The sequence below is a fragment of the Anabrus simplex genome, chromosome 7, assembly GCF_040414725.1.
Source record: "Anabrus simplex isolate iqAnaSimp1 chromosome 7, ASM4041472v1, whole genome shotgun sequence".
Taxonomy (NCBI): Eukaryota; Metazoa; Arthropoda; class Insecta; order Orthoptera; family Tettigoniidae; genus Anabrus; species Anabrus simplex.
In genome coordinates, this window is record NC_090271.1 from 180,311,432 (window position 1) to 180,333,081 (window position 21,650).

At 39.2% G+C, this 21,650-nt stretch overlaps 1 protein-coding gene across 5 annotated transcripts in view; it reads right to left on the reverse strand.

Annotated features, from left to right (window-relative positions):
• LOC136877022 (mitochondrial ribosome-associated GTPase 2) overlaps positions 1-21,155 on the reverse strand; it is a 172,074-nt gene extending 150,919 nt beyond the window's left edge. For 2 of the 5 annotated variants that reach the window (XM_067150820.2, XM_067150819.2), the window contains exon 1: positions 20,742-20,914. In XM_067150820.2, coding sequence (XP_067006921.1) covers positions 20,742-20,777 — 36 coding nt within the window. In that variant the 5' untranslated portion in view covers positions 20,778-20,914. Of the gene's footprint in view, positions 1-20,397; positions 20,528-20,741 lie in introns of all 5 variants that reach the window. The other 3 variants (XM_068228513.1, XM_067150818.2, XM_067150817.2) reach the window with 3 other exon arrangements.
• Positions 21,156-21,650: the final 495 nt, after the last annotated feature.

The window sequence follows — 21,650 nt, forward strand, 5'->3', positions numbered from 1 at the left end:
TATGATTTCTTCAGAACTTGCATAAATAAAAAAGGAGTCTGGAGAATCTTTCCTAATTATTATTATCATCATCGTATCAGAAATATCATTTACACAGTTCAATTATCTTTCCTAATGAGCTGTCTATCAAGAGATATCCATTCACCAGTATAATGAAAATGAAAAAAGAAAAGAATTTCTTATTTCTTTGACATCTTGTGACTGCCAGGAAACCAAATTTTACATCTAGTGATAAGAAATCTTGGAAAGAAGACAGGAGGACAACAGATCCACAAAATTCAGCAAGATCTCAAAGACTCCAGATATATGCAGAAAACAAAAATAAAATTAACACCCTGAGACTCTCAAATTTTCAGGAGAAATGACACATAGAGCGGCTACAGTGGTACAGACGAATTGAGAAAATTATGATTGGAACAAATAAAAAAACTACTTGGCAGATCACAAGAACCAAACAGTTCAATCTTCAAAGAGAAAGTAAATGTGGAATGACTCAGTGGTCCAATGTGGCAAATAATAATAATGATGATGATGATAAAAAATGTCCTCCATATCATGAAAGAACATAATTACACAAAGACTTCAGAAAAGTCAATTTTTGTCAGTTTCATGTTCATTTTGCATAGCACCATCTCTCACTGGTTGCCTCAACTATAGCACTATCAGTGACAAAGAATACCGGTATATCAGAAATTCTATACCAAGAAAAGATTTCACTGAAAGCATACCCACTATCAACTGCAATCTTATCTGGCATTTACTTCTTTTCACTTGTTTCCATAACTTATATTAAGCAATAACTTCCCTACCCAAGTGTCAACTGGTTTATATGTTTAATCTACAAAAGTAGATAACATATTCCTAAACAAAAGGCATCATGAGAATGTACCAACAGCTTTTAAATGGAGCAAGTGGTCAATGATGTACAGAACATGTAGCCCTAAATGGGCAACTTTGAAATAATACAAAAACAATACAATGAAGAATGAGTCTAGTATTAAGGGGTGGAATGGTTATTCCATGTGGGAATAGCCAATCTCAAAAGATCAGAATATTTCCCTTCCAGATAAAGGAGATGGTGGTGAATATCACACCTCCACAAGAATAGTGACAACTCAAAAATTAAAGTTTTTGAGAAAACAAATTTAAAACACCATATCAAATCAAGGATAATATTTCATCAGACTATTTCTATATGATAAAATATAGTATATATTACATCACATTTTCACAGAGTTTCAATGAAATAAATCGCAACAAATAAGTGTCAATATTCTTGACCGACAATGTTCAGTATGCTGAAGTGATTTTTTGTGAGAAAGAAAGGATTTACGCTTATGACAAAAAGTTCTTATATACACTGCTCAAAACAAATAGGGGGACAAGAATTTGATCGCGTGCACCATGTAAGTAGTCCGTGATTAAGATATATACCCTTATTCTTCCAACATGTTTTAAGAATGAAAGGAATCCTCCACATTTCATTGGAAAGCCATGGCTTTGTGCCAATAGTCAAATGTATAATCCAAATATCTCTTGGACCTCTTTACTTATTATTAAACCTAACACTAAAGTTCTAAAACTCTCAGGAGGACACGATTGGGAGCGGATCGTGAATGAAGAATGGTTCATAGACCGAACAAAATGGAAGGGACTCGTATACCACACCTGGGAAAATGGAGTTGGTCAACCACTTCCGTGTTGTCTTTTGGATCTTCTGGAGTAAGGAGTCTTCTAGTCCTACGTCTTCTCTGACTTTTTTCATTCCTGATTTTATCTTTTCTGGTCTTCTGGATTATCGTGCGTAGGAACTTCATTTCCGCTGCTAGGAGTTTCGAGTTGTCCTTTCTTGTTAATGTAGCGGTTTCCAGGCTGTATGTGAGGATAGGGGTGTAGTATGATCTATACAGTGTCATCTTGGTTTTCAGTGGTACTTGTTTATCCCATAGTGGCTGTCTTACTTGGATGTGAAAATGTTTTGCTTTGCTGATTCGACTGTTTACTTCATATTTAGCCAAGTTATCCTTGGACATTATACTACCCAAGTACTTAAATTCTGTGACTCTGTCCACCTTGGTGCCATTTAGCATGATTTCTGGCTGACTGTCACCCTTCTGTACCTTCAACACCACCGTTTTAGCCTTGTTGATGTTTAATCCATATCTCTCAAACTCCTGACTCCACCCCTGCAGTCTCTCTTCCATATCTTTCTCTGAGTTACCCCAAAATACTACATCATCTGCATATGCAAATGCTTTTAAGTCTTGTTGCCCCTTTTCTTTTAGCGCCTTTAATATGGTATCCATTACAATGATAAATAATAGGGCCGACAAAGCACGACCTTGTTGTACTCCTCTTTTTGTCTCAAACTAGTTTGACAGTCCAGAACTGACTTGTACACAGCTTCTGGTTTTCTCGTAAAGCACCTTAACTTTTGAAATTAGACTGTCTCAAACTTCGAGCTTTCTCAGGCACTCCCAAATAAGCTCCCTTGGTATGCTGTCATAGGCCTTTTCGATGTCAAGGAACAGTAGATATAAAGGCTTCTCTTTTTCCCAGTGTTTTTCCATTAGCATCCTGACAGCAAATATAAGATCTGTTGTTGATCTTCCAGGCCTAAAGCCATACTGTTCATCTTCTAAAAGTGGTTCTACAATTTCTCATAATCTATCCTTCCCTTTTCCATCCTCATAACATGTCCAAACCATCTCAATTTATTCTTCTCCATCCTATCACTCAGTTTTTCTTTTCTGACCTCAACATTATCATTTTCAATGCGATTTTATTCTGGTGTAAATAAATATCACACGAGATACGTTCACTTCTTTGCATAAGACCACTTTATAGCCACTACATCTATTCCTTAACACCACACAGTTGTACACAATTATAAACAACAAAACACTATTAAGGGAAACACACTGACGCAATTTACTGTCGATTCTGTCAAGTACAAATATCAGAAAGTCCTCACACTGATCATTCACTTCACCATCACACAGTTGATTCTGACAGTACAGATATCAACAAGTCCAGACACTGATTATTCACTTAACCATCACAAGGCAAGACCGACTAGTCGATTCTGACCAGTTCAGATATCAACCAAATCCTCAGCTCACTGCAACATTCACTCTCACTGGTTTCTCGGCCTGTCAGCTCGATATATAAACTGTTCGACAAACAGTCTAGAAACATCGACTTCTGTAAATATTCTTGCAACAATCTAAATGGAACACACCCGAACATACTAGGAATAATCAATCAATCGGGCAGATCAAACTCGAATGTTCAATTACATATAGGTACAGAAACCACAAAATTCCTAATGTTTCTACATGTATCTATATAATAAATCATTACATAAAATTTCCAGAAACCTCCATATGCATCAGTACAGATTCTGATAGTGGATCATACTCAATATATGAATATTACAGAGTTTTCTACAGTTTTCGACTACACAGATTTTGAGGTTAGACGTATTCACAATACGTACTTGAGGTTATACAAATATACAATACATATTTACAGGGTATAGTCGTACTTAGCATTTATTAAAAGATAATTAAAATATATTAAACATAATAACTGAAGGTTTTACAGGAGCTAGGTTATGTGTAGGATGGCGTACATACGACAACTTCTTACTCTGTCTCTCTTTGTTTCCCCTACCATAATCCTCAGGAACTTCAACTCACTGGCCTGAATTTTACTCTCATCTCTTGCTATCAATGATGCATACGTTAACATAAGGATATAATACATCTTACACATTAACTCTATATTTCATAGGAACTTCTCTGTTCCACACCAAGTTCATTAAATTCTGGTAGAACATCTTGCATTATTTCACTTCCCAAATGTTTTAAGTATTCAACAAATTCAACAACCTCAAGGTTTTGTCCCCTGATACCATATTTATCAATATTGTAATTTAAAGCCTCTAGTTGGATTTGCACTTCTGTACTGTTAACTCCCCAGATCACTATGTCATCCGCAAAGAATATTTTCATAGCCCCTCTATACGTTGCCTTTGTTTCCTTTAGAATTTCATCCATAACCATTATAAATATAAGTGGAGACAATACACTTCCCTGTGTCTTAGTCCAGTTTGGTTTCCAACAACCTGTTCCCCCCACTGTAGTCTGAACACAAACTGGAACAGTTTTTATACATTGCTTTCACTAATTCCCTTGACTGCTTTGTGCATCCTTTCCATGGTTATATTCCCACTATTTTTCCATCAGTAACTTCATAGTAAATATAGGGTCTGTTGTCGACCTGCCCTGTCGAAAGCCATACGGCTATTCTTCCAAATTTCTTTCCACCCTTTCTCTCATCCTCCTTTCTATTTCTGAGCGGTTAGTGGAGAGATGGCATGGAATGACATTAGTAGACGAGTAAGTTTGAGTGGTGTCCTTAAAAGTAAGAAAGATCACAATATGAAGATAAAGGTGGAATTGAAGAGGACAAATTGGCGCAAATATTCATTTGTAGGAAGGGCAGTTAGGGACTGGAATAACTTACCAAGGGAAATGTTCAAAAAATTTCCAATTTCTTTGCAATCATTTAAGAAAAGCCTAGGAAATCAACAGATAGGGAATCTTCCACCTGGGCGACTGCTCTAAATGCAGATCAGTAGTGATGGAATTGATTGATTGATCACCTGATCAGATACTTTTGTGGTTGGGTGAAACGATACGAGGAAATGGACATGAACACTGAAAGTGATGGTAATGAAACAGATGAGGTTTACGAGAGTGATCATAAATCTCAAAGTGAGCACCTGCAAGTTCTGAGGAAGAAGAGGCACTTTCATTGATTGAAGGCTGTATTCCATTTGTTTCAGGAGAGGATGGAATTACCAAGTGGGGGCCTCCATGCTTCCACTACTAATATTTGAACCCTGAAACAAAATTTGCAGTGTTCCAGGAAAGATGCTGAAAGCAACAAAAGTGATGAGTGACAGTGTGAACTGTTTTTCCCTATTATGCTGGATTATATGTTTGTACTATTTAGTAAAATTAGTTTAGTTTAAATTTAAGTATTCATGTTCCTAAATAAATATTTGTTTAAATTTAAGCAGTCATGTTCCTAAATAAATGGTTTGTCCACCCCTTAATCCCATTTCTTGATATGGGGTCAGAGATGAAGTGAGATGAATTTACATCACTTTTACGGCCAGATGCCCTTCCTGATGCCAAATTCAGTTGAAAAGCTAATGGAGATGAAATGAATGATGGTGAATGAAACTGGGTAAGGAAGTGGAAAGCAGCAGCTGTGGTCTTTGAATAAGAACTGCCCCGGCATTTGCTTGGAAGTGTACACGGAAACCATAGAAGACCATTCTCAGGACAGCCGAAGGTGGGGTTCAAACCCACGTGTCTCCCAAATGCAGAACTTGGCTCCATAACCGTAGCATGTTAAACACAAGTGGCCATATCACTTGCTCGTGTTCCTAAAGAAATAACTATCTCAAACCGACATGTTAAAAATACCTCCATCTTCACATGGGCGTATGATAGCCATTAAAATATAAAAGTCAGTGCTGCGCTCACTAGCGAGTAACGGTGCACATAAAGAAATAACGAGTAATGCAAGGTTAACTAATTTCACGGTTTTTGGAGAAGCTGAAGTGTCAGAACTTAGTCCCGTAGTTCTTTTAGGTGTCAGTAAATCTATTGACATGAGGCTGACGCATTTGAGCAACTTCAAACACCACCGAACTGAGCCCAGATCAAACGTGCCAAGTTGGGGTCAGAAGGCTAGTGCCTCATCCGTCTGAAACACAGAGCACGGCTATAGGAATACTATTAGCTAAATTACGAAAACCTTGTATAGCTCTTTCTGCTATTTAGCTCTTGGACTCACACCTCAAAAATAGATGACAGCGAGATGTATCAAACACGACAACTACAGAATGGAAGACTAAGCTATCCGTCAATCCTCAAGGGTCTGTTCTTGGACCTCTTATTCTTAATCTATATTGATGACATTTCTTCTCAACTGAATGACTGCAACTATCAACTTTATGCCGATGATCTTCCAATATACCCATACTATCGCTGCCACTTGCAATGCAATCCACCAAATTAACTCAATTTTAAATTAAATTGGTTTGTATGCAAAAGAGAATTACCTGTTAATTAAATAATCAAGCCGGAAAAAATGCAAGCAGTCATAATAGGACAGCCTACGCTTTTAAATAAGCTAAGCATCTCACATCTGCCTACTATGGTGTTTTTTAGTGAAGCTGTACCTTTTCAAAAGTCTGTAACAAACCTAGGTGATGTCATGAATGACACAATAAACTGGCATGATTACATAACAAGTGTCTGTAGAAAAGTATATGCATCTATTCATCCCGTAAAAATTAAATGATCCATTCTTCCATATAGTATGAGAAAACACTTACTGAAACAATCATATTTTTTCAATAATTTATTGCTGTGATGTTGTACCAACCTATGCAACTGTAGAACAATAAAACTTCAGAAGGCAATGAATTCATGTATGCAATTTATATATACTTTGAACTTTAGGCCACATATCTCTCCTTATGAGAAGCTATCCTGTTTGAAAATTGATAACGTAAGGAATCTACATATTATGACACTAATATTTTGATTTCTGAACGAATACGCACTTGAATACTATCCTTCAATTTTAACTTTCTCTCCTGTATCCATGGACAAAACAGATCAACTTCTCCCTAATGATGCTCTTTAATCACTCATCAGTATACAGATGCTCTTTCCAAGTGTCTGGAGCAAGGCTATGGAACTCCCTCCCTGTCAGTAGGCTTACACGAAATACAACAGCCTCATTTAACCGGTCTTTTCAAGATTTCTTCTTATTATTATTTGCTATTGGCTTTACGTCGCACAGACACAGATAGGTCTTATGGCGACGATGGGACTGGAAAGGGCTAGGACTGGGAAGAAAGCGGCCGTGGCCTTAATTAAGGTACAGCCCCAGCATTTGCCTGGTGTGAAAATGGGAAACCACGGAAAACCATCTTCAGGGCTGCCGACGGTGGGGTCCAAACCCACTAAACTTATCTCCTGAATACTGGATACTGGCCGCACTTAAGCGACTGCAGCTATCGAGCTCGGTGATTTCTTCTTAAATATGTGAACAGCTTGTATGAATGATAGAGTTATTAAGAGCAAGTATGATATAGAACTATTGTTAGGTAATGTAGATGATGATGACCATCATCATCATCCAACCATCTCCAGTTTCTTGGATGTGGGGATGTGGTGCAAGAGCACTCTCCATTTCTGTCTGCACAGGCACATTCTTTCCTCAAACTTTACACCATTCTAAGCCTCTTCCTTGCAGATCACCTTTTATGATATCCATCTTGTCCTTTGATTGCCTCCAGCTCGCTTGCCCTCCTGGTCCTTTTCAAACCATAATCTTGCTACTCTCTTTGGATCCATTCTCTTCAAGGCAATGTAGATAGAGAATATCAATCATTAACTATTGTAATACTATTTTATTCCATTAATTTAGGTAGTTTCTAGATATTGTTACAGTTTTAATAACTTTCAAATTATGTCACTTTGTACCGTAGGCTATGTTGTAGTTTCCAAATTCTATATAAACTGAGGTACAGCTTTGAAATTTGATATGCTTATGAATAGTCATAACGTAAACTACTATGGGAAATTTGAGCATTGCAAGTGGATTAGTTCTTGAAATATTAATTATTTTGTACATTTTCATGCGCAAATTATTCAAGATTTATAAAGGTCTGCCGCATTAAACCAATCAAGATAGTGTAACTTTTAGGGAATATTCTATTGCACTAATACAATTGGAAGAATCCTACGGATTCGTTTTTAAATTGCATTAATGAGTATGAAGAAATATTTTTTTTTCATATCCAAGTTTTATTCTACAAAAAATCTTCAATTTTTTTAGTTCGAAAATTTTTTGCAGCCGGACCAAAAGTGCAATCCAAAAATCGATCCGCAGGTTTATAGCCATTGCAGTGAAGATAATACATGAAAATTTTGAAAGCAATGTCATAAGATTTGTGATGCATGTAACATTTTGAATGCCTGAAGAAGTGAAACAGAGAAAAAAAGCAAGTTTTTAAAATAATGTATTGCCAGCTGATTTCCACCGAGCAGCTAATAATCTCAAAGAAATTTCTTATTTTCTCCTACTTTTCGATTCTGGCTTACGCCACCGAGAACTTATTGTATGCATTTTACCACAGAACAGCACCAAACAATAGTAGAAAATACTCGCACACCTCAACACAATCAAACTCGAAAACAACTTGTTTGTAAACAAACAAGATTTGCACATGGTATGTATGGAAATAGTCATAAATAATGTTGAAACTAATAAATATTTCTTTAATAAGTAATCATTGTCTTTGAAAATAGGTATAAAAATATACTCAATGTATTATACAAGGCCACAACACCACCTGTAATTTCCATTCAGTTTTTTCAAACTTTTGTATTTCTTATATAGTTTACGTAGTAAAAGTGCCTACTTCCTCCACTAGAAAGCAGCACAATGCAGACGGACAGATGTAGGAGGCCTTTTCAAATTATTCCTATGAAATGACATCGAGAAATCTGCTTGAATACACCACTAACGTGCGCTGATCATGAGTCAAACGAAAGTGGGCGTTTAAAGGACTGCAGGCCAGGCATTTAAAAGCTACGCTAGAGCTTTAAAAATGGCGGACTTTGGATAAAAACACTGCTATCTTCTCCACAGGGGTTAGGGGTGTATTAATATGGAAAAAAACGAAAATCAATATTTTTCATATATTTTGCCAAAATTTCAGTCCCAGTGTCCCTTAAGTGTAAGAGAAGACCCTGAGCCGTACCTTTTGCCACATACAGAGAAATAAAACAAAATAATTAATAAATGAGACAAAAACTCAATGCATGATGTTGCAATGATCGCAGCAATCCCTTTCATACTGCTTCATGCACCCTCAGAAATAAGCACTTTCATACAGTTTGCAATTAGTTTTAGTAATAATCCTACAATCTCAAATACTACTTTTCATCACTATCCTAGATGACTGTCTACCTGGACCTCACCCAATGGAAAATGCAAAAATCAAATATACTTTGTGCTAATTAAATCATGCTGGGGAAGCTGTGTTAATAACACACTCACCAGACCGAGCAAAATGTGTCTACAACTATACACTACTGAAAATAGAGATAAAGTGAAAGCTTCACAGCACAACAAACGAAAACCAACTAGATCAAGATGTGCTTCAGGAAAATTTGAATACAATGAAACTCATAACTACTTACAATAACACTGATCAGACTTGGCTCATGAAACAAAATATTCTGGGTGGAGTAGAGCAACGTGTACCAAAAAACAACCTCGTAACAAGGAAATACTGGGTGTCCAAAGAAAATGAAAAGCCATTAGAAGAACGTAGGACTCTAAAGGCAACTTCTGAAGCCCACCAACTTAGAATTATTAACCCCTTGACTGGGTTTGATGCCTAAAGGCAGCACAAAATGCTTTTTGACACACCAATATATAGAGGTCTTATGGCGACAATGGGATAGGAAAGGGCTAGGAGTAGAAAGGAAGCAGCTGTGGCCTTAACTAAGGTACAGCCCCAGCATTTGCCTGGTGTGAAAATGGGAAACCAAGGAAAACCCTTTTCAGAGCTACCGACAGTGGGGTTCGAACCCACTATATCCCGAATGCTGGTTACTGGCAGCATTTAAGTGACTGCAGCTATCGAGCTAGGTCCCATAAAGACATGACTGCAATGTTCGATCATTGTGTGCACAACACAGGGAAACCAACTCGCGTAGCACGAACTGCAACTGTGTAAAGCCGAGTTAGTAGCGCCACATCTTCATTGAACATGTCAGAACGGACTAGGGTACAAACACCCCAGTCCAGTAGTCATTTGTTGCCTGCCTCAAGTGATTCAGTAATAATGTATCTCCATGAACTATGTAGGCCTAATCAAGGAATTCCCCCATACTGTGAAACTGAAACTTCAAGGAATAGATTTGCTGTTGATACTGACTCAGGAGTGGTATGTCACAAGCACTGTAACAAATTAATTTTTTTAACACTGTAATTCAGCATATGCTCTAGACTCCAAACGTTAAAAAAAAGTTATTGTAAAGTATTGAAAGGTAGAGTCATATGGAAAGATCACACTGATCTGGAGACACAATCTTGGAGAGTATTACTAAGAATTAAAGAAATCTTGTCAAGCGATAAGAAATTTGTTTTACAGCTAATACACTCACCGGCAAAAAAACCCACTATGTACTTGATTACAAGATATTAGAATAATTTTGTATTGTCATTTTTCCTTTGTAAACTATGCACTTGAGACAAAATTTAATGTTAGTCCATTGAAACCTTATATAATTTAAATGTTATTACATTACAACAATAAGCAATGTATCTTAAGTTAATTATATTTATTTATTTATTTTATTTAATTTAGCGTATGATGTTACAGTTGACAATCGACTATGTACAAGATAGTTTAGATAGTTTATTGCATCCACCATCAAGTACAGGAAATGTACACTAGGTATTGTCAGTATTAACCCAAATAATCTACAGACAACATATCAGCCATAATGCCTGAGTCATTAGAAAAATTAATTTAACTACCTATATTAGGTCAGTTTTTGAAATAACACATTCTAGAAACTCTTCTACACTATAAAATGTCTTTTTCCTTAAAAATTGTGACTACCATGTTAAATGCACTTTTGTCTAATGTTCAAATTGGTAGTGGAAGCTTATTGTAGGCTACATCTTAAGCTGTTGGTAACAGTGGCTGTTTGTGCTTTTACTAAGCCTGGAGTGCAGAGTATCCAGATCATCTTGTGTTGTGCATATGAACTGTAAATCTTTCTTTAAATTCGGAAAGATTCTCTTTTACATACATAATATTTGTAAGAATATATAAACAGGGAACTGCCATAATTTTTAGGATCACAAAGGAAGTTTTACATGAGTGTCTAAATTCCAATCCATCAATTAGATGAACTGCCTTTTACTGCCAAATAAATACATTATTTGATGTAGGACAATATTGCCCCATAACTTGATCCCATACAGTATATGAGGGTGAAAGAAAGCATGATAGGATGCAAGTTCTTAACATGCACAAAAAAATATCCAATATATAAAGTCCACATTAAAAAACGTTAATGTGGAGGTCTTTCAGTCTCTCATAAACGAATATCCAGCTCTTCCAACCAAGAGAGTGCCTCAAGGGTCACTCTATGAATGTCCTCGATGGAACCAGCAAAAGCTCGCAGAGGGCAGTCCTTCAGAATGTGCATGATGGTTTTCAGTTCAGTACCACAGTCACAAGCCGGCGAGTCTTTCCAGCCCCAGTGATGCAGAGCAGAAGCACTTCTTCCGACTCTGCCAGCGTAACCTATTGAGTGTAGTCCAAGTGGAGTGAGGAAGGTTGAACCCAGGCAACTTTGTAGTTGGATCCCTGATGTTGACAATGCCGTGAGGGTGTGATTGAGAACATTCATATTTCCATTATTTCATCAAGCTTAAAATGTGAATTAACTAATTCCTTTAGTCTTCCAGACAGGTTTTCGTGATTTGAGTCTTGTTACGGTATTTTCATCTGTATCCTGATATACTGGGAGGTAACTGTTCTTCACTATCCTGGTCCACAGTCTAACAAGGGCGCTTTGCAGTCTGATGTGAGGAGGTTTAATGTTGGTTAGTAATAGTAACCATTGAATAGGAGTGGAGCGCAATGTAAAAGATACAATTCTCATTGTGTGATGCAGTTGGACGTTAACCAGACTAGTGTGGGACAACATTGCTCAATGTCCATAGGTTTAACCTTGAAGTACCCTACACGTGTCCTCTGGGTGGTGCTAATAGAGCAATAACAACAAGATGATGCCACTGTACTGCCCTACTGGGCCTCATGGCTATGATGATCGGGAAATCAACTTAAATAATCATAAGTTAATTATCAACACAATCAATTTCAGCACAATAATTGATAAACATTACTGATCGTGACCATCACAACACCAATACTGCTGTTTCCCACCTTGTAACAATATCCACAATCCGTTGTCTTAAGGTTTATTGCCGTGAATTCTTGTGCTGCTTATTTTTGTGGACATTACAGCTTGTCTACAACAGTTAGTCTCGCTTCTAAGTCAGGTCATAATGCCTCTTTCACCTAAAAACACAGCAAGGGCTGTAGCATTAGCGGAAGATGGGCACAGTATACGCTATTTAGCAGATGTTGTAGGCACATCTTGTTCTAACGTGTACAGAAAAGTTACCAGGTACAGAGAGGACAATATCTACACCAGGAAGCCAGGCTCTGGTCGTAGGAGAAGCACTACTTAGATGACGAGGCATACGGCTATGCTCTACCACCAAGGTGGAACTTCCCCCTTTTCACCCGACGGCAGGTCGAGGTACCCTGTAAGGGGTGTGCAACAGACTTGAGGCTGACCCCAGTTTCGCCAGCAAGTCTTAGACATAAATGCATGATTAACGGACACCTGACACTTTAGCGGCTGGCCTTCACATACCAGGAGGGATGGGTACCGAAATCTTGGGAGAATTAGGAAGCGGGATCCTAACGGATAGTGGGCTTTAGCGTTACCCAGGGAAAACCTCACGGAAGTACCCACCTGACCGCTCCCAACGGTCACCCGCCGCCTGCAAGGTGTATAAAGCCCTGCAGACTCGCACGCCACTCCCTAACCACTTGTTGTAGAGCGGGCGGAATGTCCCTTGTCAAGGGAGTGACGTCTGGGCCGACTTGCGGAAAGAAGTAAGAAGCTTGGGATTCATGGGGGAGAGCTGTTCAATTGGGCGACCAATGATCCCATAATATGTAGTACGGAAGTAGGTGACTCCTTCAAATTAGCCGTGTGCCCCAGGATAATGATGATACTCCCCTGCAGCATCACCATACCACCGGGGCGACACTGCCCGGGGGTGGACTTCCCCCCTGCGACAAGCGCCTGGCATAGCTTCTACTAGTATCCCCCTAGGGGTGAGCTTCCCGCTCAGCAGTAGTCCGTATATTTTACGTTAATACTCATCCCAAAAGAAGGAAACGACCACCATCCCCACGGCGGAGTGAGTGAACCCATAGAACTATGTCCTCGACCGCAGGGACCCCTTTCCCGGTTTACTGACCGGGTCGAGTTGGCGACCGCCCAACCCCCGGGACAAGACCCGGACTAGTCACCTGGCTGCATCAAACCCTCCTGTTTAGTTCATCCCGAGCAAAGATTGGGATTTTATCCGCGCCCGGGTGGCCTTGCTCAAGGGCTGGACCCACAGGTCGGGACATGGGGCAGATATGCGCAGGACTTGGGCGAATGATAGGGCCCATTCTGTCCGCACAATACCCACCCTCCTTGGCCGCAGGTGGGGACAAACCACCTGGGGGGCAAACGGGGGGAAAACTCGAGCTGCCCCAGAGGCAGCGTCTTGGATACTAGGACTTACATGTCCGACACCTCAAACGATGAGCAAATATCGTGCGCTTCATCTCAGATACTAGGACTTACATGCCCAACACCTCAAACGACGAGCCTCCCCAAGATCTATGACCTATAGAAGAGAATCATAGTTACTCCCGCCGTTTACCCAAGGTACAGAGAGGACAATATCTACACCAGGAGGCCTGGCTCTGGTCGTAGGAGAAGCACTACTAAGTGCAATCATTGCCTTCTCATAATGCAAGTTCTTCGTGATCGAAACATAATAGCCATGGAGGCCAGAAATCGTCTGCAGCAAGTACGGGTCACAAACATAAGCAAAAAGACAGTAAGAATGAGGTTGTATGAACTGGATTTAAAGTCCAAGTGGCCCACCACAGGACCTATGCTTACACGAGAGCAATGCGCCTCTCGGGTGCATTTCGCCAATGCCCATCGAAACTGGACTGTGGAGCATTGGAGCTCAGTGCTGTTCACAGATGAATCTAGTTTCCATTTACGGGCACCAGAAGGAATGGAGCGAGTATGGAGAAGGCCCAGGGAACATTATTCACCCGGTATTTTCTCTGCAAGGACACCGTTCAATGGAGGCTCTGTGATGGTCTGGCCTGGGGTTACCATTGATGTGCACACGGAGGCTTTGTTCATCGAGAATGGAAGTCTGACAGCCCACTGGTACACCAAGATTTTAATGGATCTCGTGGTGCCTTTTTCACCTGTCATCAGCAAGAACTTTTTCCTGATGCATGACAATGATCGCCCACACATTGCCATTTATGTACGTGAGTACCTGGATGAAGTCTGAATTGAGCACGTGGTATGGCCTGCTCGTAGTCCCAACCTAAACCCGATAGAGCTTGTCTGGGATAAGGTTGGGAGACATGCTAGGAGTCGCCCTCACACACTGGCTCAACTTCGAGGAGCGCTCCAGGCAGAAAGGGAGCTCATACCACAAGAGAACATTCAAGATTGCATCCTGAGCATGTCTGATCAAATCACAGCTGTAACTGCAGCTAAAGGTGGTAATACCCGTTACTGAGGCAATGGAAATGTGTTGAAAACATGTGGACTGCTTACGAAACTGTGCAGAGCTCCAGGTTTTGGCATATCCAAATTTGTGTTGACGGACCATTGTGATGTGATTGTTTCGATCAACAATCTTTATCGATTACTGCATTGAAACTTCTCAAATGGGCTAATTAACTTACGGTCCATTGCCATATTGTTGTAATGTCATAATATTTGAATTTTTACCATGTTTTATAAATGGACTAACATTACATTTTGTCTGAAATACGTAGTTTTTCGCTTCTTTTACCGGTGAGTGTGTAAGTGGCTAGTCAAGCATAAATCTATGAGATATCTAAGGTAGGTTTAATATGAATTACAATTTATTGTCAGATAAAATTTGTCATATCTATTCTGAAGAAAAAACTCCAACACGGCTAAATTAATTCCCTGGAGATGTAGGATATTATTATTGTTTCATAAAAGATGCATCAAATATTGTTGAAACCTTTTGTACCTGCCTAAACCAATTTTCCAAAAATGGGGCAGGATGGCCAGTAACTTTGCATCAGCAAACCACATATCCACCTGGAGGCCATGACCATTAAATTGAGCATCAAGTCTATATGGTCCGACACCATGGTTAGCTGGTTCAAGTCCTGTTAGTGGAAAAATTGTTCACCACCAGAATGTTGGCCGGCAGGGTACGAGAGGTGATCGTGGTGTACAATTTCTAATCACTAGATTGCGAGCCAAAAGACTGGATTGAATCCCAAACCTCTCTGCACTGTTCATATGGAGTAAGGTCATGTTGGTGGTGGTTACTGTTTTAGTCCGCAAGTAGTCACTATATGTGATTTTCTCACATTTTTTATTGCGAGTTTACTTCTCAGTAATGAAGGAAGGTGACTGGTTCCTCTTCTAGCTGAGTTGATAACTGCCGTGAGTAAACCAATTCACCTTTGAAGGGTAAACATCCCCTTCCCTAGTCGGAACAAAGGTTCGTATAAGTCTACGCACCCTGTGTGAGAGGTTCTCTCCTCATACAGCCAGTAGTGTTGGTGTTACGTTGAAGTAAATTGGGAAACTTTCTCCTTTTAGTATCTGACTTAGGTCGGAAATGAAACGTTCTCTATTTGCAGTTACTGATAAATGTGTCTTCAAAACTGATGAGTCGAAGAAGAATGCTGGCTAAATTACCGCTGTTACAAAATCCAGGTAGGCTACCTCGAATGTTAGAGAAAAGACCTACTGTGTTTTATTTTTGTATTTGTACTGTGACTGTCAGAAAGTCCTATATCTTCAAACCAATTTTCCTGTGAATATTGCATACCGATAAGTGACCCAACTAAAGTCTAATATCCAATATTGTTATTTTCAGAAATTAATGCATAACTTATGATGACTTGAGTGAGTAACAGAAATCTTATTACTTCAAGGTCAATACTCTGCATCCAGAGTAAGTTGCAGACAGCCTCTGACGATATTTTTTTTTTCACTTCTGGTATTGGTGAAATCAACAGCCTTTTAATCTACAGAGAAATTACTAACGAGTCAGTACCAAGGCGGGTATTTTTTAAGACATAGGCTCATCATCTCATGAAGCCACACCTCATAAGCTGTTCTTCCATTACAAACCTGCCACAGATTTAACATGTTATAAGGAGAATTGCAGGAGTTCAACAACCTAAGAAAAGGAAACTTCAAAGACATTCAACCTGAGTTTTGTGTTTTTCCCTTGCAGAAAGAACATAAAAACAAAGAAAAAGTGTAATACTTTTGAGAAACCCATACATCCTGAGCACTGTATGTATGTTCAAGCCAACTGCGTAAAAACTGTTCAAGAGTAAATTGACAGATGTCATTACGCAACGAGACCTTGTATAATGTGCACTTTTTTGTTGAAATTGTTATTAAGTTCAGAAACCTTACTCTGTATGTAAAAAAATAAATTTAATGCAAGTGTGACGTTTTATAACTGTAAGAAGGTAATTATTTTTTATGTGCATTACATGTTATTTTAAGTATGAGGGTAATTCCAAAAATAAGGGCTCCTATTTTTCTATAAATACAGAACTCTGTGTGGCTGTTGGTCACAATATTGTGAAGAGTGTTTCCCACGCTCGCATATAAACATGCGCACGCTGTGCTGAGGCACTAAGTCTTGGCTTGACAGCCGTTGAGAACGGAGCTCCCGTTGGATGTTACCGCCAAGTGCAAAGTGCGCCCAGTTATTCGGTTTTTTAATGCAAAAGGTACTTAACCAATTGAAATCCATCACCAATTGACACTGGTGACGAAACCTGGGCGTTCCACTTTACACCTCAGACCAAGCAACAATCACGCCAGTGGTGGCATCCCTCTTTGCCAAAGCCACAGAAATTCAAGCAAGCACTGTCTGCCGATAAAGTCATGACAACTGTGTTTTGGGACCGAAAAGGGGTATTGTTGGTCGACTTTATGCCCACTAGGACCACAATTAACGATGAGGTGAAAGATGAGGTTCATAACTTCGTGAACAGCATGGCGGCAAGCTGGTATGACATGGGCATACAAAAACTGTCACAGCGTCTACAAAAATATATAATGTTTTATTGCAGCCAATGGCCATGTATAAATTGTTCTACTCTTTACTATATTCATGTAAAGTCTTTTCTCTTTACTTATTGAAGTGGTATCGTTCACATATTTTCCCACATAATTTGCACACGCATTCGTCGCTTAGTTCATGATATATCTCTTTTACACACAGCTTATGATGAAATCCGTGTACAGCCAGCCTGTTGATAGCACTGCGCATGTTCTTATTTGGGCCCATCCAGTCTCTGCTTGTCACAGCATCCGTCACATAGAACTCCGGCCAGATTTCTTCTCTTTTGCTTAACCTTAGGTTTAGGGGAGCAATGGCTTGAGGTGTCGATGATACAGAAAGATATCTAAGGTCCTCAATAAGGAAAGACTCCTGAGCTAATTCATAAGCTAGTCTACATGGAGATGTCTTAGAAATACCTAATATTATTTTCAGAAAGGTAGCTTTCACTTTTCCAGGGTAGTTAGGTCTGATGTTGATAATTTGTCCCAGATTAAATCTATGCCATATGTCAGAATGGGCAGTATCTTTGCATGAAAAAGTTTCATTGCCGAGCCTATTGATAGTTTGGTTGGGTCTTGTATATCGCAAATTCGTCTTATTGCTGCTGCTGCTCTTTCCCTCACATGTATTTTGAACGAAGTTCCTGATGTTTGTAGAGTGATGCCGAGGTAGCGAAACTTATTTACTGTAGTCAAGTCTACCCCTGCATATGAAATTCTATCTGTCGCTGCTATTCTTCCTCCTTTTCTGAAAACCACACAGACCATCTTGTTCTTGTTAACCTGGAAGTCGTTTGTTTCAGCCCATTCTTGTAATCTATCTACCGCGATCTGAAGGTCTTCTCTGTTTCTCGATCCTATTATCATGTCATCTGCATAGGCATAAAGCACTGTCGATAGAATATCTGTTATTCTTGTGATGTCTGTTGTAGCTACATTAAAAAGCGTAGGGCTAATGGGGTCTCCTTGTAACACACCGTTTGAGTGATGGGGGAAGAGAGTGATACCCCATCATCTATTCTCACACTATTGTAGGCTAGAAGATTATTTATTACAATCTTAAGTTCATTGTCTGCTCCAATCACACCGTCTAATTTTTCCGTTAACTTTGATCTGTTGAGTAAGTCAAAGGCCTTGCTGAAGTCAATGAATTCAGCATAAAATTTTCCTTTTTGATGCCTAAGTGCTTCTTGCACTTCATCTAGAAGTTAGCGACAGCTTGTAGAGTTCCTCTGCCTTTCCTGAACCCGAATTGTTCCTCTGGAAGATGGTCATCTATTAATTTGTTAAGTTATTGATTAATGATTTTTGTATATACTTTCATGATGATGTTCTCTAACACTATCCCTCTATACGAGTTTTCATCATCAGGCTCTCCTTTTCCCTTATATAGGATTTTTATGTAGGACGTCCTCCAGCTCTCCGGGATTCTACCCGTTTCTAAACATTTATTGAATAGCTTGGTCCAATAAGATGCTAGCAATTGTAAAGTGTCTTTGAGATTCTTGTTGTAAATTCCATCCGGACTGGCTGCTTTGTATTTTTTAGCGTCTTGAATTGTTCTCGTCACTCCATCTATTGTTATTTCTAGATTTTTTTGTCAAACTACATTTTAAAACATCTAGTGCTAGCACTAGCGTCTACAGAAATGCATCGACCGAAATGGTGATTATGTAGAAAAATAGCTAAATGTTCAAGCTATAAAATGATATAAACCATTGCAGAAATAAACAGGTCTAAGTATTTATTAAAAAAATAGACCTTATTATTAGGATTACCTTCGTAATTTGTTTCTTTGATAATATATAGCTAATCATTTCATTTTTTAATCTAAAATATAGGCTATACGGAAACCATTCATTTCATTTCTGTAATTTGTTTCAGTCTTATGCCCTGCAAAATTGTGAACGATATACTTATTTTAATGAGGGAAAGTCCCACGCGCGACCACTCGTTTTACATTTCAGCTAGCGACCACTTGCAGGTTGAGAGGAAGAGCATACGACACTGTTAAGCCACTGTATCCTATGCAGACTACATCCATCACCCTGTTTTGACATATGTTCAAGGCGCCCGACATATTTAGAAAAAGGAACACATAATGTATCTCTGAAAACAGAGTAGGGCAGAGAAGTATTATATCAACAGAAGGATTACAGATAAAAACATGTAGTAGTAGATTTTTTTTTTGCTAGGGGCTTTACGTCGCACCGACACAGATAGGTCTTATGGCGACGATGGGATAGGAAAGGCCTAGGAGTTGGAAGGAAGCGGCCGTGGCCTTAATTAAGGTACAGCCCCAGCATTTGCCTGGTGTGAAAATGGGAAACCACGGAAAACCATCTTCAGGGCTGCCGATAGTGGGATTCGAACCTACTACTTCCCGGATGCAAGCTCACAGCCGCACGCCCCTACGCGCACGGCCAACTCGCCCGGTTGTAGTAGTAGAGACAATCGTCCAATTGACAGTGGTGTTCAAGAAAGAGGGAAGACCATCTAAGCAAGAAAGAACAAACAAACTTGAATCAGTAACAGCTTTCATCTCGGCATGACACTGCAATTGTGTGGAAATACTTTGCAGCTCACATACGAGAAAGTTAGATATCAGCAACAACAGCAATGAACAACATACTTAGAATAAACCAGTCATTAGTAGAGACAGCCAGAAAACTCTCCACAGCCAAGATAACACCAATAGCAACCCACGGCTTAGAGCTAACGTGGGAATACCTCACAATAGGAGATCGGAAAAAGCTAGAACACGTGAAAGCAACATACTGGAAGAGCGTACGATTGTATTAAAACACACACCCTCAAGACTATTTTATGAATCGGTTACAGAACCCTTCTACTTCGGCTGAGGTATCAACTGATGCTGCCATCCACCCCACAAGACAAAGCTTTACTGGAGGAGTTACAAGAAACAAAGAATCTCATCCTGCTCGAATTTTATGCAACTGAAGTTATGACCACCAAAGAAGAGACAAACACTAACTTTGAATAAAGACATACTGTCACGCGCTTTGCAGTACATGGATTCCATCATAAAGTATGCATTGAAAAGAACTATGTCCCCGGACCTGATTGCAAGTGTTCATGGTTTGGGAGTCGGTGCAGTAAATACCACTCATTGGAATGTACAAAGAAATCAATATCGATCGAACAACCGTGCAGTGTGTAACAAAGTGTAGAAATAATACTTATGTTGAGCTTTCCTTATTATTAATTAAAACATGTTATTGTGGAAACTCACGGCTATTTAGTGATAAACATTCTACAATGTTGTTAAGAACCTAATATTCACCATGTCAGGATGCACTAAAATCAAACGATGGTTCCTACAGTGTTAGCTTCAGATAAATAACCAGTTACATTCTATGTCAAAGGCACATACGTCGGGCGTCGTCTGAAGTTGGCTGAATGCATTTGTTACCCTATAGAAGAGATACCAGAGATATAATGAACCACACGTATAAATTCGCAACCACTGACAGTATAAGACATAGTACAAAACAGATAACCATATACCCCGACCCACACATAAGTGAACCTAACCTGTACAAATGTGCACCGCTTGGCATGTAGTAGTATATATACACACACATATACAGTATAATTACATAACTGCAAATGACAAAAATCACAAACCTTTACTTTCCAAGTAATGTATGTTTTCACGCCCATTTACGTGCGTTACTACAGGTTCAAAACACGTTGCTGTTATATTTAGCGACTGTTGTGAATTAACCAACCCTACAGCGAAAGAAAAATTCCCCTCTCCAATAAGCAAAACCGAATCACCTGACGAGAAAAGGTCTACACGCATAATGAATTCCTCATAAAATGATGTTCTTAAAATTGCATCAGACAATGTAGTTTCTCATTTATACATTCCAAAACAAAACCTAAGGAATGACACGAAGTAAACTGGAGACAAAACGAAGATGATCCCCCACCCTCGCTGCTGCTTTCCTATAATTACTAACATAACAGTTAACACTACAATTTCCCTCTCTAAAATAATGGAGATAGCAACAAATCCGACAAACTCAATTCAGTCATCGATTATGGCTCATGGTCTGACTGCCAATACTGAAACGGCTGTTCATGACAATCAAAGTTAATGCCAATGAAACACGTGGATATCTGGAACTGAACCCAACAGTTGAGCAATTTCTTTCACAAATTTAGCTGTGCAGCTGTTGGTAACACAATTCTTCATAAGGATGGGTAAAGAATTTATTTTAAACGAAGCTTGTTTGACACATATTTCTTTCTTGATTAAGTAGCCACATGTTTTATTTCTATCATGATCCTCGACAAATAGCTTAATATGATAATAGTGGAAACTCTCCTCACTTAGCACGCAGAGCAGCGGCGTCAACACGTAGTGCTGCCATCTAGCGGCTCGCAGGGAACACTAACATAACGCGCTATTCAAACACTACACATTTCGACTTCCAACCCAACGAAATACAGACTTTAAGACGTTTGCGTCGTTCTTGTGACATAATATAGGGAAGGAAAAAAGGTTTATGTTGATCTGAGTGAACCAGT